This window comes from Colletotrichum siamense, assembly GCF_013390195.1.
Source record: "Colletotrichum siamense strain Cg363 chromosome Unknown KSG_Cg363_contig01, whole genome shotgun sequence".
NCBI classification, from domain to species: Eukaryota; Fungi; Ascomycota; class Sordariomycetes; order Glomerellales; family Glomerellaceae; genus Colletotrichum; species Colletotrichum siamense.
Genome location: NW_023501014.1, coordinates 5123825 through 5136449, shown reverse-complemented (window position 1 = coordinate 5136449; position 12625 = coordinate 5123825). Strand labels below are relative to the sequence as shown.

Sequence of the window (12625 nt, the reverse complement as noted above, 5' to 3'; positions counted from 1 at the left end):
GCCGGCAGGCAAATGTCTCCGGGGGCACGTTGCCAAGTTTGCCTTTTAGGGCTGACTTGGGCCGATGATTTTGGGTTGGCCAAACAAGAGACTTACTCACGCTTAGAAGAGACCCTGCTGTCTTTTATCTCAGACCCCTATCATCGGCCTGGACAGCAGCTGGCGGTTCTGCTCCAACGAAGCTCCTCGAGGTCAAAGTAAACGGCGGGTCTAGGCCCATCATCAAAAAGACCGTACCGCCAAGCGATCACCACCGATGAGACCCTGGCCAATATCATGCCAGTCTGAACCAGCCAACGGCGCGCCATTCTAACGTCTGGCAACATTGTCGACTCGAAAAGCGCCACTCCTTGCGGCGGCTGGGACGGCTCACTGCTGACACGCATGGCTTTCCAGCGCCACCGCACAACACCCAGAGTCAAGTCAAGCTCACAACCCAAGCCCCAAGCCAACCGCCCATCCATGGTTCAGAGCCACACCAGGCATCTCATTGGTCGAATGAAGCACCCCCCTTGCATCCTGGGAAGGTCGCGGGGCTTTCGGGAACCTCTTCTTCAACTTATCGCCGTCCTCGCTAAGATGCAGCTCTCCACTATTGTCGCAACGCTGACCTGTCTAATCTGGGAAGGGGGATAGAGGCAGGAGAAGCTTCTCACCACTTCAAAGGACACGAAAGAATATGAAGTCGGCGGGTTTTCTGCCTTCGTTTCTCGAGGAGTAAGTTGTTGTTTCTACGGCCCGTTTCCCCCAGCATCGGTGGTCTCCAGGCCTAATTAACCCCCCTGTCGCTGGCTGGTCCGTGGGGGAACCTTACAAGGTTCGGGGCTATGGATGCTAGCTCAGTAAGGCAGACAGGAAAGAAAATGAACAGCACGCTCGACCACGGGCTGTGTGAGAATTAGCACTGGAGCCCTCTCTCGTGAGAGAATGAAGAGACAAGCACTTCACTTGCTCGGCGTCCCGAGTTGTCTGCAAGGTGGGTGCTGCAATGAAACCTCTCGCCCAGTGTTCCAGAAGAAGCAAGATACGAGAGACGGAACATGCACATCTGCGGCACAACCTCACTCATTCTCAAGGCAAAAAAAGTCATATAGTGGTGGCGATCACTGCCTCCCCCGTGTTTTAAGAGGGGATACCCTTTTACAGTATCATTGCCTAATAGCGCTGGCTGGTGCTTTTTCCCTCCCCCCCGACGCCAAGCTATCCCGAATGAGGCGCGACCCCCCTGGGAGCTGACAGACTGAACACACCAAAAATGTCGTATTAACAAGCACTAGCTTGCTCGCTCCTCCGTCGTGTTTCTTCGCTTCTTACTTTTTTCTCTTCTGCCCCCCTCCCCTACAAGCTCAATCTCAATATCCGTCATGCAGGTGCTCATAAGCTCCGTCCCCCTGTCAAAAACTCTTTCGTTTACTGTTTAGTGGCTTCTCTTTTCCAAATTCCCACTGCCGTACCCGTCCCCTCCCCAGATTTGAGGGGTGTTGTTGTCTGCTTCAACACTAAAAAAGGAAGAAAAGAGTACTAGCCGACACCCACTTACTTCACACTTCGGCTCCTTTTCTACATCTGTGTCGCTTGGCATGAAGTAAAGTCTGGCCCCGTTTCCGTTTCCCCGTCCCTCGCATCTGCCGGACCAACCTTACCCAGGAGAGCGAACAGGAGGAGGATTGATTCTTATCTGATTTGGGGCGGATCCTTCGTGAGAGAAAGTGCCTGTTAGGAGACCAGAAAGAGTCCTTTGGGACCAAGCAATCATGGAAAATGGAGAGGAGAACCTAAAGTCCCGTCCCTCGGTAAAAGAGAAGGTCATGGGCATCTTCAAACCGAAACCCGAAGACTCGAACTCGCTTCAGGATCACCAGAAGCAGCAGCAGCAACGTCTGCCCCCGCAAGAATACGAATCAGGGCTTGAAGTCGTCCAGCCTCTCCCGTGGAACCCCAACGACGTCCCCTTGCCGGAGGTCGCTCCGTACAACCACCTAGACGCCAAGACGTTGTCGACACCGCAGGTCGCCAACGACCCGGCGTCATGGCATCACTACCACTTGAAGAAGAATCCAGGTCTGGAGGTGGCGGCGGCGCCGGCATCTTCGCCGGACGCGTCGTCGGTGATGAGCCCCGGCGGGTACAGCAGCACCCTCTACGGCGGCAGCCAGGACTCGACGCACGCGTACTACCAGCAACATCCGCCGGGGTACCACCGGCCGTCGTCCAAGAAGGGATCCTCCGTCGACGGGCTCGGTATGGGACCGAGGGTGTGCGGGATGCGGCGCAAGGTGTTTTACATCGCGATGGCGGTCGCGATCGTCTTCGTCATCGCGGCCATCGCCATCGGTCTCGGGGCCGGCTTGGCGTTCGGGCGCAAGTCGAGTGGCCAGTCCGGCGGCTCCGGTTCAGGGTGAGTTTGACGGTGCCTCCCTCACACCGTCATGATACTGATATTAGCTTGTAGCAACCTTCCGACAGGCGTGGAGTCAACAAAAACGGCCAACATCACCTGTCCGGCGTCGGACAACTCGACCTTTTCCGCGCAGGATGAGCCGGACCGCCTGTTTAGGCTGATTTGTGGCCACGACTACAACAGCGCAGACGGCGCCATCGACCTGACGGCAGAGAACGCGACGACCATGGCCAACTGCATCGACCGGTGTGCCAACCGGACGGAGTGCGTCGGGGCCGGCTGGGGCGACTACTACGGTAATCACGTATGCTGGATGAAGAGCCGCCTGGGGAAGCCCAACGTTTCCGGGAACTGGTTATTTGCGGTCGATCTCAACGGCACTGACGCGTCTTCACTACCGTGAGGAGACGATGACATAAAACAAAAGGCGAGATGCCCCCTGCGTGTCCACGCAAATGGTTGGTGACACGGCAGGAGAGGCGAGACTGTTTCTCAACAACGCAAGGTGGGCTTGACGGTAACCGTTGGCCGTCGGGACGAGGGCATCGAGATGGAGTTCAGGCGTTTTGGGATACGACCATATTGGCGATGCCAGGGGCATGTGTGATACCACTTCCATTTAGGCGCTCATAAAATGTCATCAAACGTAAAGTTTTCATTCGCTGTCATCAAGCCGTCCTTTTGATCCTCCTCCTCACTTGCAGCTCTTCGTCACACGCCATGCGACGAGGCCACGCCGACCAATCACTCTGGCGAGCGTGTTCCATACACCGTCATCGCCGAAATCGAGGTCGTCCAAGTTCAGGTGTTGTCTGTACCTCCACACCTCGCGGAATCGCAAACCCTTCAGGCCCTTGTTGGACAGATAGGGGTCTATCCACGTTGCTGAAGCAGGCGCAATGAGGTAGGTGCCGTTCTTCTCCTTCAGATACTCCGAATTGCGTCTGTCTGCGGGCGTGTCGCACGTCGCAAGGCTGTCCAGCTCCTTCAACAGGGCCTCGCCCTTCATGCCCATGACATCGCGGGTAGTGAGGACTTCATTCTTGCCGTTGAGAAGCCAGATTGGCGGGGTGTACGTCTTCCACCAAACGGCCTGGGTCGCGTCGGGCTGCTTGCTAAGGAACACCTGTCCAGGCACGATTCCTCCTTGGTGGTAAACGCCCATGAGGATGCCAAAGACCAGGTTGAAGCCAATCCAGGTAGCAATCCAGGCTCGAAGAACGGTGCGGCTCTTTGGCACATTGACCGACGACAGGATCAGTGGAACTGTTGGCAGCAGGAAACGGGCTTCCTGGTGCTGGAAGATAGACAGCACAAAGACGCCGGAAATGGCCGAGTAGAGCCGCAATGAGACGTGCGGCTGCGTGAACAACAGCAAAGCAGCAGGCCCGATCAACATGGGGATATTGACCAGGAGGTGTTGGTACCAGGGGTGCAGTCCATGCTGAGCCAGGTTGTCGGGGTTGATGTTGTACATGAGGTTGTTGAGTGGCGTGATGACGGGGCGTGAGATTAGATCTGCCCACTTGATGGGCTCGGGAAGATAGAATGCCGTGTCTAGGGTGATGGCAATGAGGGTGGTGGTGAGTGCAGCCAACACCATGACGGTGAGGGAGAGAGGTCTATGAGGTTGTCAGTGCTGCTCGCTGTGGCGTGAATCAGTGCCTCTCACCTATTGACAAAATGGGGTATCAAGCGAAGTCCCGGAATCAGCAAAAAGGCCGGGAAAGTAATCCTATTAAACAATCCAAAGACAGCCACGATTCCAAGGATCGTGGAAGCAAGAAGCGACGATTGTTGCTGTCACAAACGTCAATATCCCGTCAGACTCAAGGGTTAAGGGCAGCTCACTGGGCTTTCAACAATGCGCTGAATCAAAACCAAGCACCATGCGACCACCAAACACTCCACCGAGTTCGAAAAGGTGTGGGTTTGGTAAGTCCATGTCACATATGACGAGGCAACGAGCAGCACAGCGACGCGCCTGTGGCGCGGGGAGCTGATGAGCTCGTGGATGGCCCAGTCCTCCAAGACAAAGCTGGTGACGAACATGAGGACGCGCAGGGTCCAGAAGACGGCGATCGGAGGGATCTCTCCATCGTGGCCGTTACCGATCCATAGCCATCGTAGGAGCAGCATGGGCAAGCCGTAAACGGGCCATAACGGGAAAACGCTCCGGATCGGGTGTTCGTTTGTGAATTCCCATGTGTGTCGAACGGGGTAGCTAAAGATTTGGCCTGCGCCACGCGTTAGCTCAGGTACTCCAAAAAGCGAGAACGAGCGCGAAAGTCAATGCGAGCTCCCGGAAGCTCGGGGGGAGCTCCAAGGCGCAGCAAAGAGCTGCGCGCGCCCGGCGCAAACGACGCGGGTTGCGGCAGCGACCAAGTCGATCAACATACCAGCGATGACCTCGGGGCCTTGGAAGTTCTCGTCCGGGTGTAGATAGCTGGGGGACAGCGCAAACCACAGCCGGACCAGGACGAGGAACAGGTATAACCGCCGCCACATGGCTTTTGCTCTTGATTATCTGGTCGTCGCAGGGCGGCCTGCAGCTGGGGAATCGGTTCGTGGTCTGAAGCAAAAGCTTGCAAGTAGGGCACAGTATTAGCCCGGGCAAGGTCGAGGGATCGTTTGGGTGGGACAGGAGTGGTCGCAAAGTCGCATTATCGAGGGGGAGGGGGCATGTATTGAACAAGTATGCGACTGTTCGCCCGGAGCCAGGAGGATTCGAGAATGAGCAAGAAGTAGGATGGAGAAAGACAAGCAAGAAGAGAAGCTTCGAAGATTAGGATGAGATAGGTAAGGTGAAGCAAGCCAGGTGAAGGTGAGGGAGGGAAGAGAGGAAAGAAAAGAAGAAACGGGTAAGGTAAAGCAAGGCACAGGCTATTGCGTAGGGTGATGGTCAGGATATTTTGGAGCAGCTCTCAGTCGCAGCTGCACGGAGGGCCCTCCTTAGGCGCTCCTTGGGTGCGGTGCGAATAGGTGGTGGGTGGATGCTAAGGGCAAGGTTCGGACGGGACGGGATGACTGATAGGTGGCCCACGCCGGGATGGTGATTTTGTTCTATTGCAAGGGATCCGCAATCTCTGATTAAGGTGGGAGGCACATGGCCCTGGCTCCTGCCGTTTTATGATGCTTCTCGAATCACCAGAGCTAGTGACGGACCACCTGGCAGTCGACAGGTCGGGTGAGGTTGACTAGAGAAAGTGGGTGTCGAGGTCGCGGATTGTCATTTTAGCAAGGAGGGCTTCGCTGCGTGTCCTGTATCCAAGCTGGCAGTTGGCTGCTCGAGGAAATGCTTATTCGACGGCTCACAGGGGTCGCCAGCCCAGCAAACCCAGCGAACCCAGCAGTGCCGTCCCACGGTGCAGCGTGACGCGACGTGGTTGCTGGCAAAAAGTGAGACTTTGGGAAGTGTGCCCTCCGATGGCCCCTGTTGCAATGCAGAACCCTGCCAATGTTGCTTCGCCAGGGCCTCCTTCTGGAAGCACTAATCCCCGAACGGGTAAGGCGGAGCCTGGAATGCCACCAGCGAGCAACTGCAGCTGGGAGTCTGGGACGTGGACTCATTGCTGGCTGTGGATGCCGGTGGCTCCTTCTTCTTCTTCCCCGGTCTTCCAGTCCAGTCGTTGTCGATGCTCTCCCTCCTCTCCCAACGTCAACGGACCCCCTTTCCCTTGCGAGGCCAACCAAATACGTTCGATCCAGTCAGCAGCTTTCTCGAACCACTGCCATCTCATTGTCTTGGTGTCATTATGCATTGCGCATCACGGTTGCTCCCTATCAGCCAGGGACTCGCTTTGTTTCTTGGGGTCGCTTGTCTCTTGAGCAACGCGGGCACCAGACCAAGACCAGCGTTGTCCGATTGTCCTAGAGAGTCTGATATCGGACGAACAGACATACTATGCAGTAATAACATCCTTTAGCCTCTGCGGGTATCAATTCCGGCTCCTCGGGCCTTGTCATAGTCCGAAGCGCTATGTGTTATCATCTCGGTGCCACGGACAGAGGCGCGCCGCCCACGGCTGTCTGCGCGACCCTCGAAACGGGCCTCCCATCGGGACACTATTGGACAGGATTTGAGGATCGGTAATGATGCAACAAGCAGCACACAATGTCTCGCCGTCGGAATGTGGTTTGCAGGGCCAGCGCCTCCCTGCCCACGCCGTGGGGTCGTGGAGTTGACAGGCCTCTTAAGTGCCTGCAGCTCGCTTTCGCCTTCAAACCCCGCCAGCTTCGACTTCATCGTCTTTCTACAGATCTCCGTCTGATTCTTGCATCGGCACCGAACCATGGGTCCTGCAGGTGGCGATCTGCGTTTGCAGAGGCTCTGCGCTTATTCGGGCGGTGAGTCTGACGCGGGCCTGGCGGTGAGGCTTGCATTCACCGCTCAGGGTGAAGCATTAAATAATTCATGATCAACTTGGGCGCAAGAAGGACCTCTGCTCATACCGAATCTGTTGGGGCGGAGCTTTACTACTACGGCCCGAACGCAGCTCCGGACCCGCCGTCCCGATCCCGTCTCTCCGTCCGAGAGTGCAACGCTGTTTAACCACATTTCCTATTTCCAGAACTCGGAAATGGGGGGTACGCAGGTTTGTAACAAGGTATGGAGGTTTGTTCTTACATCAAGCCAATATCTTTACACTTTCTGAGTCACACTTGGCGACTGGAAGGCGTCCAGGTCCCCATCCACCGCAAACCTAACGGAACATCAGTAGACTGGAGATGGCACCGAGTTCAAGCCTCACGACTAGAAGAGATCATTGAACGCTGGAAGATGGAGCACCATCTCAAATCTGCAGAATTAGCACCTTGGGTGGTCTAGATGCATCTTCTCCGAGCCCTCTCTCAATGCAAATCGGCTTTCGGTGGATATCGTGGCTGGTGCTCATCGATATCGGATGTGGCTGACAGCATTCGATGTGGCTTAACCCGAAAGTTCTCTGGAGCATTTGTACCTGGAAGGCTCAGGTGATATGCATGACATAATGAAGCCATGCCGCATCCACGCCGGTATGGACATATTGAAGACCATTTTCCAACCCCAAGCAGAACTCAAATAGGGAAGGCCAGCTACAGTGTACCCTTCGAACCTGACGACGACAGAGATCAGGAGAGATGCTCATGACAGCCCCGCCGATCTGTGGCCGTCAGGCTGCCATGGCTGGACATTGCAGTGTGCGTAGAGGTATCTGCGGTCGGGGAGGACTCACAGATCAAAAGTGCTAGCAAGGCTTCTGCCTGAAAACCCTTGCTTGAGGTGAATGCAAAGACAGAACGGCATTTTCCCCTCAGGGATTCCTGCCTCCAGATGCTGCGGCGTAGCGGGCTCCTTTGAGGCCTCAGTGCTGGGCCGAATAAAGGTTCGTCGTGGACAAGGCGCCATTCACCTTGCTGCTCCAGGCATCAGAGCGGTTCCGGCCCGCAAATATGTTACCCCAGCCAATGAGAAGCCGGGCAGCCTCCTTTCTTGCTCGGGTACCCTACGATTCTGAAGGCAACCACGCGCCCCTCCGACCCTTCCTGTGTGCTGTCCCCACAAAGAGAAGGTACCTACCTACCGTACCAACCGCTTTGCCCCCCAATACCTTGCCGACCAACGTCAGACTGTGAATCAGCACAAAAGCATCTCCATCCGCAACCCGTAGCCGCCATTGTTTGCTACCAACACCACTTCGTCCAAACCACCTCTCTGTCGCGCCCACTCCAGTTTCTTTCTCCGATTAGCTTTCTGTAGGTATATCTACTGCATTGCTTTCCGTCTTCGTCGATCAATCCAAATCCTCACACTTCCCCCATCAACCCCACCTCGCTACAATACAGCTTCACACGCATTTCTCTGCTTCAACCAACTGACATCGTCGAGATTACTCGTAGACACACATACATCAATCAAGATGGCCACCGAAAAGAAGGAGCAGAAGATCTGGGTGCAGTCCAACGACAGCATCACCCTCCCAGTCGGTACGTCACATCTTTTTCTCTCCGAGGCTTGCTCCTTCCTCCGTTGTCGCATCCTGCTAACCGTTTGGTTCCAGACCGCGTTGTTGCTGAGCGCTCCATGCTCATCAAGAACATGCTTGAGGACGTCGGTGATGATGCCATCAGCCAGGAGAACCCCATTCCCATTCCCAACGTCAACGAGGCCGTCCTGAGAAAGGTCATCGAGTGGTGTGAGCACCACCGCAACGACCCCCCCGTCAACGCCGATGAGGAGAACGACGCTCGCAAGAAGACGACCGAGATCGAAGAGTGGGACCAGAAGTTCATGCAGGTTGACCAGGAGATGCTCTTTGAGATCATCCTCGTATGTGATGCCCCTTTCATGTTCCTTCCCAGCTAATGCTAACCTTTTCCCAGGCCTCCAACTACCTCGACATCAAGCCCCTCCTTGACGTTGGCTGCAAGACCGTCGCCAACATGATCAAGGGCAAGTCTCCTGAGGAGATCCGCAAGACCTTCAACATCACCAACGACTTCACCCCCGAGGAGGAGGAGCAGATCCGTCGCGAGAACGAGTGGGCCGAGGACCGTTAAGCAAATCCTGGGAGCGGTGGGATCATCTAGATAGGATATCCCGTGCCCGCCATTTATGTGTTATGCATCGTTTTCTGGCGTTTTCGACGATTCCAAGGGCACCCAAGGGTCACGGTTTGCTTAGGGCGGGAATTGGTGAAGGAAGGACTCACCGCAGTGCGCATTCGAAGACCGCAAGGTAGTGTGGGTTGTCTTTTTAGTTTGCTTCACCGCTAGCATTTCAAGGCAGACCGTCTCTTCACCATTGCTATTGACTCATTTCGTGAAATGACGGATGTACCCGTGTGGGAGAGTGTGGCTTTTCCATGCACCACTATGCCTGGATCGCTGCTCGTTTGTGTGCTCAACATTTTAAGAGTTCTCGCAATGAGACAGGTACCATAGTAGAACAGCCACATATTGCTGCTCAGCGGTCATTAAATCCTACATATGTCCAGATTGAGGAACGAACCTGACTGCTAGATTTCACGGCAGCAGAGAGACTCATCACATTGTGACGTCTCTATTTTGGCATCGGCACAAGAAGAAATGGGCAAGTGGATAGTGGGTCGTCGTTGAGAATACCATCCGGCCATCTACATACCAACGAAGCTCACGCGTTCCTACGGCACCATTGTGGCCTCCGACACAGCCAAGATAGAGAGGCCCAATTGACATCTATAGAATCTAGACAAGCCTGGATCCAAGGACCTTACTTGGGCCACTTTGACCCGTGTTGGTCGCCCATGATAGATGTGCTACCGTGTAGAAGTGCCGAGCCCATCCAAAGCTGATGGCCAAGCAAGCCCATGAAGGCAGGGGACCTTCAAAAACTCGAAGACCAGTCTGCCCCAGCCCACATCACACGACAGACACCATGAAGCGGGAGAAGCAGGCGTGGGACCTCGTTATCTTCATTCAGAGGCATCAAATGATTTGGCATTCCTTTCCCTATGACCGTAACATGCAATGCGTGGTGTCTAGCCGGAGCCGGGCATCCATTTTCCCTCCGTAATTTTCCACCCCGAAGACTCCCACGATCAGACTCTTGCCGATGAAATTTAGAGTCCGTCTTAACTCCTCCCAGAAATTCCAAGTAGAAGTTCCATGTCGGTCGGCGATGCCATCGAGATGAGACACACTGGTTCGGATTTTTGGGAAATCGAGATTTGGTGCGAGGTGTTTAGATGCCGAGGCGGGTCTTGCGCCAGTGGCGTCTCTTCGCGTTGTAGCTGTAGGAATCAGTGTCAGTCAAGATCGGTTGCGTCGTGTCGGGGGAGCGCGCGCGCGCCCTAGGATGTCGTCGTGTCGACCCCAGAGACGGCAGCAGAGGGTGTATCGTACCGAATGGTGTTACCAGTGCGGAGACGGATCCATTGGGGGATAGGGCGGTTCTGCTTCTGCGCCTTGGCGAGCTTCTGCTTCGTGCGGAAAGACTTGTGGCTCTGTGATGGTTCCCAAATGTCAGCGCTCTGCTTCCCTTCGTGGTGTTTGAGGACCCCCGGGTCGTGGTGATGATATTTGCCCCTCCTCGATCCGTCCGCCAGCGCCGCGCGCCCGCGGCCTGCGCGAACCACGCATTTCTCCGGAGAAATCGATCGGGCACAATATCATCATTGTCGTCGTCGCGGGGAGGGAGTAGGCGTCATCACGTACCGGCATTTTGACGGCTGTTGGCTGATCAAGGTAGTCGAGTCCTTTGGGTGCAGTTGGTTCTCCGATGGGTTTGATGGTTCGAAAAATCATAAATTCTGTGTGAGAAGGCACTAGGTTAGGCGAGCCCGCAAATACCCTGATTGGCGGGGAGGGCACCGGGTGGAGACGGTCACGCTTTTTCGGAAGGAGTCACTGCACGACTTGAGGCTTGCGTGCGCGCCTCAGCCTCAGCGGCTGCAGCTCGATTAGATAAGGATTGTAGTGACGCTTTCTCGACAGGTACAAGGTCATTTCTCCTTGCCTCAGGCAGCAGCGTTAACAGAATTCGGCTTATGTGATAATCCCTGACGTGCCGATAGGCTCGAGCGGCCGACGATCCCAGAAGTGGCAGGCCCGCGGACCCGTTGGAACGCCCAGAATTAACCATCCATGCAGGGCATGTCTTAAAAACTGTCAATTAGGGGGCCCTTTCCGTACCTTCAGGGGCCATCGAGATTCTTTTGTAACGGTCCTTTGTCTCCCATCTCTCAAAGCCGCGGAGTTGCAAAGAAACCAGAAACAAGTTTTTGCTGCCTTTTACTTGACGAGACGACGAAACGAACGACGGACGCCGAAACCAAACCGGAAGAGGGAGTGTGTGTGCCTGAGTTGTCCTTTCAGGCTGTCGTTGTTTCCTGCTTCTTTGTACATAACCCGGACGACCGTCTTGTTACTTGTCGCCCCCCTGGATCGGAAGAAACAAGCCACCTTTTAGCTTGTCAAGCCTCGCCTTGCCTACCTACCTACCTCTCCTACCACGACCCGAGGCCAACCGCGCACCTTTTTGAAGACTGCGACATTCTGCAGTCGCAGCGGCGAAACGCAACATCAACCCCAGCAACCGACGAAGTAACGACACATACACATCCAACAAACCGCCAAGATGGGCGCGAGCATGTCATGGCTGTCCGGCCTCTTGTGGTCGAAGAAGGAGATCCGGATATTGATCCTGGGCTTGGTATGCATGCACCGCACCCGCGCCGCTGCTGATGCTGCTGTTGGCCGGCACCCCTGGAGCCAGCGACCTCCGAAACGCAAGAGATGCAAGGCTGACAAACCGCGGGCGACTTGCACAGGATAACGCAGGAAAGACGACACTGTTGTACAGGCTGAAGGTGAGCTCATGACAGCCCATCCACATGCGCGCGCGCATGGGGAAAGAAGCTCGGCACTAACTTTATGCTTGTTTAGATTGGCGAGGTGGTCACCACGATCCCCACGATAGGATTCAACGTCGAGTCCGTCACATATAAGAACCTCAATTTCAATGTCTGGGTATGTGAGAGGAACCCTTTTGATTTTCTGGCACATAACGAACGTCGAGGCTGACATGGCATGCGTGCGCCTGTAGGATCTAGGCGGACAGACTAGCATCCGTCCGTACTGGCGGTGTTACTACGCCAACACGGCCGCCGTCATCTTCGTCGTCGACTCGACCGATATCGAGCGTCTGCAGACCGCAGCCGAGGAACTGGGCGCCATGCTCAACGAGGAGGAGCTCAAGGACGCGGCCCTGCTCGTGTTTGCCAACAAGCAGGACCAGCCCGGCGCCAAGGGTGCGGGCGAGATCTCGGAGGCCCTGCGACTGGGCGAGCTGCGCGACCGCAACTGGAGCATCATGGCATGCTCAGCCGTCGACGGCAGCGGTGTGACAGAGGGCATGGATTGGCTTGTCGTACGTTGTCACCCCTCAGCACCGCCTTGGTCCATATGACCACGAGTGCTCTTTCGCCCGATATGGACTAACTCCTCGTAGCAAACCGTCAACCAAGAGTCATAGAGGTCTGGCCTCGACCCTTGGACGCTATTGAACAAGCTCTCCAACACCCCCACGCCTAACGCCCCCTCATGATTTATAATACAAGCCCCGCTGGGTGGGTAGACCTACGCATTGTAGTATGTTGTACGTTTGCGAGCAATGAACACGCAAGGTGTAACTCCGAAGCCTCACGCTCACCTTGAACTGTCGGCGTTTCTGCTTTTTGGGACGGCGTAGGCAGAGCGCGAAGG

General features: G+C 55.5%; 4 protein-coding genes across 4 annotated transcripts; 3 read left to right on the top strand and 1 right to left on the bottom strand.

The window, feature by feature from the left end:
* Positions 1-1754: 1754 nt before the first annotated feature.
* On the top strand, positions 1755-2804 carry CGCS363_v001285 (uncharacterized protein; the record flags this gene model as incomplete). The annotated part of the gene is made up of 2 exons (XM_036633134.1): positions 1755-2398; positions 2453-2804. The coding sequence occupies 2 exons, from the start codon at positions 1755-1757 to the stop codon at positions 2802-2804; spliced, it is 996 nt and encodes a 331-aa protein (XP_036502863.1).
* A 291-nt stretch (positions 2805-3095) lies between these two features.
* Positions 3096-4909, bottom strand: SMP3 (GPI mannosyltransferase 4; the record flags this gene model as incomplete). Its single annotated transcript, XM_036633133.1, has 4 exons — positions 3096-4023; positions 4074-4201; positions 4253-4638; positions 4801-4909. 4 exons carry the CDS (start codon positions 4907-4909, stop codon positions 3096-3098), a joined length of 1551 nt encoding a protein of 516 aa, XP_036502864.1.
* Positions 4910-8301: 3392 nt separating this feature from the next.
* On the top strand, positions 8302-8941 carry scon-3 (E3 ubiquitin ligase complex SCF subunit scon-3; the record flags this gene model as incomplete). The annotated part of the gene is made up of 3 exons (XM_036633132.1): positions 8302-8368; positions 8443-8711; positions 8765-8941. The coding sequence occupies 3 exons, from the start codon at positions 8302-8304 to the stop codon at positions 8939-8941; spliced, it is 513 nt and encodes a 170-aa protein (XP_036502860.1).
* Positions 8942-11498: 2557 nt separating this feature from the next.
* On the top strand, positions 11499-12395 carry ARL1 (ADP-ribosylation factor-like protein 1; the record flags this gene model as incomplete). Its single annotated transcript, XM_036633131.1, has 5 exons — positions 11499-11573; positions 11692-11730; positions 11807-11890; positions 11967-12290; positions 12372-12395. 5 exons carry the CDS (start codon positions 11499-11501, stop codon positions 12393-12395), a joined length of 546 nt encoding a protein of 181 aa, XP_036502379.1.
* Positions 12396-12625: the final 230 nt, after the last annotated feature.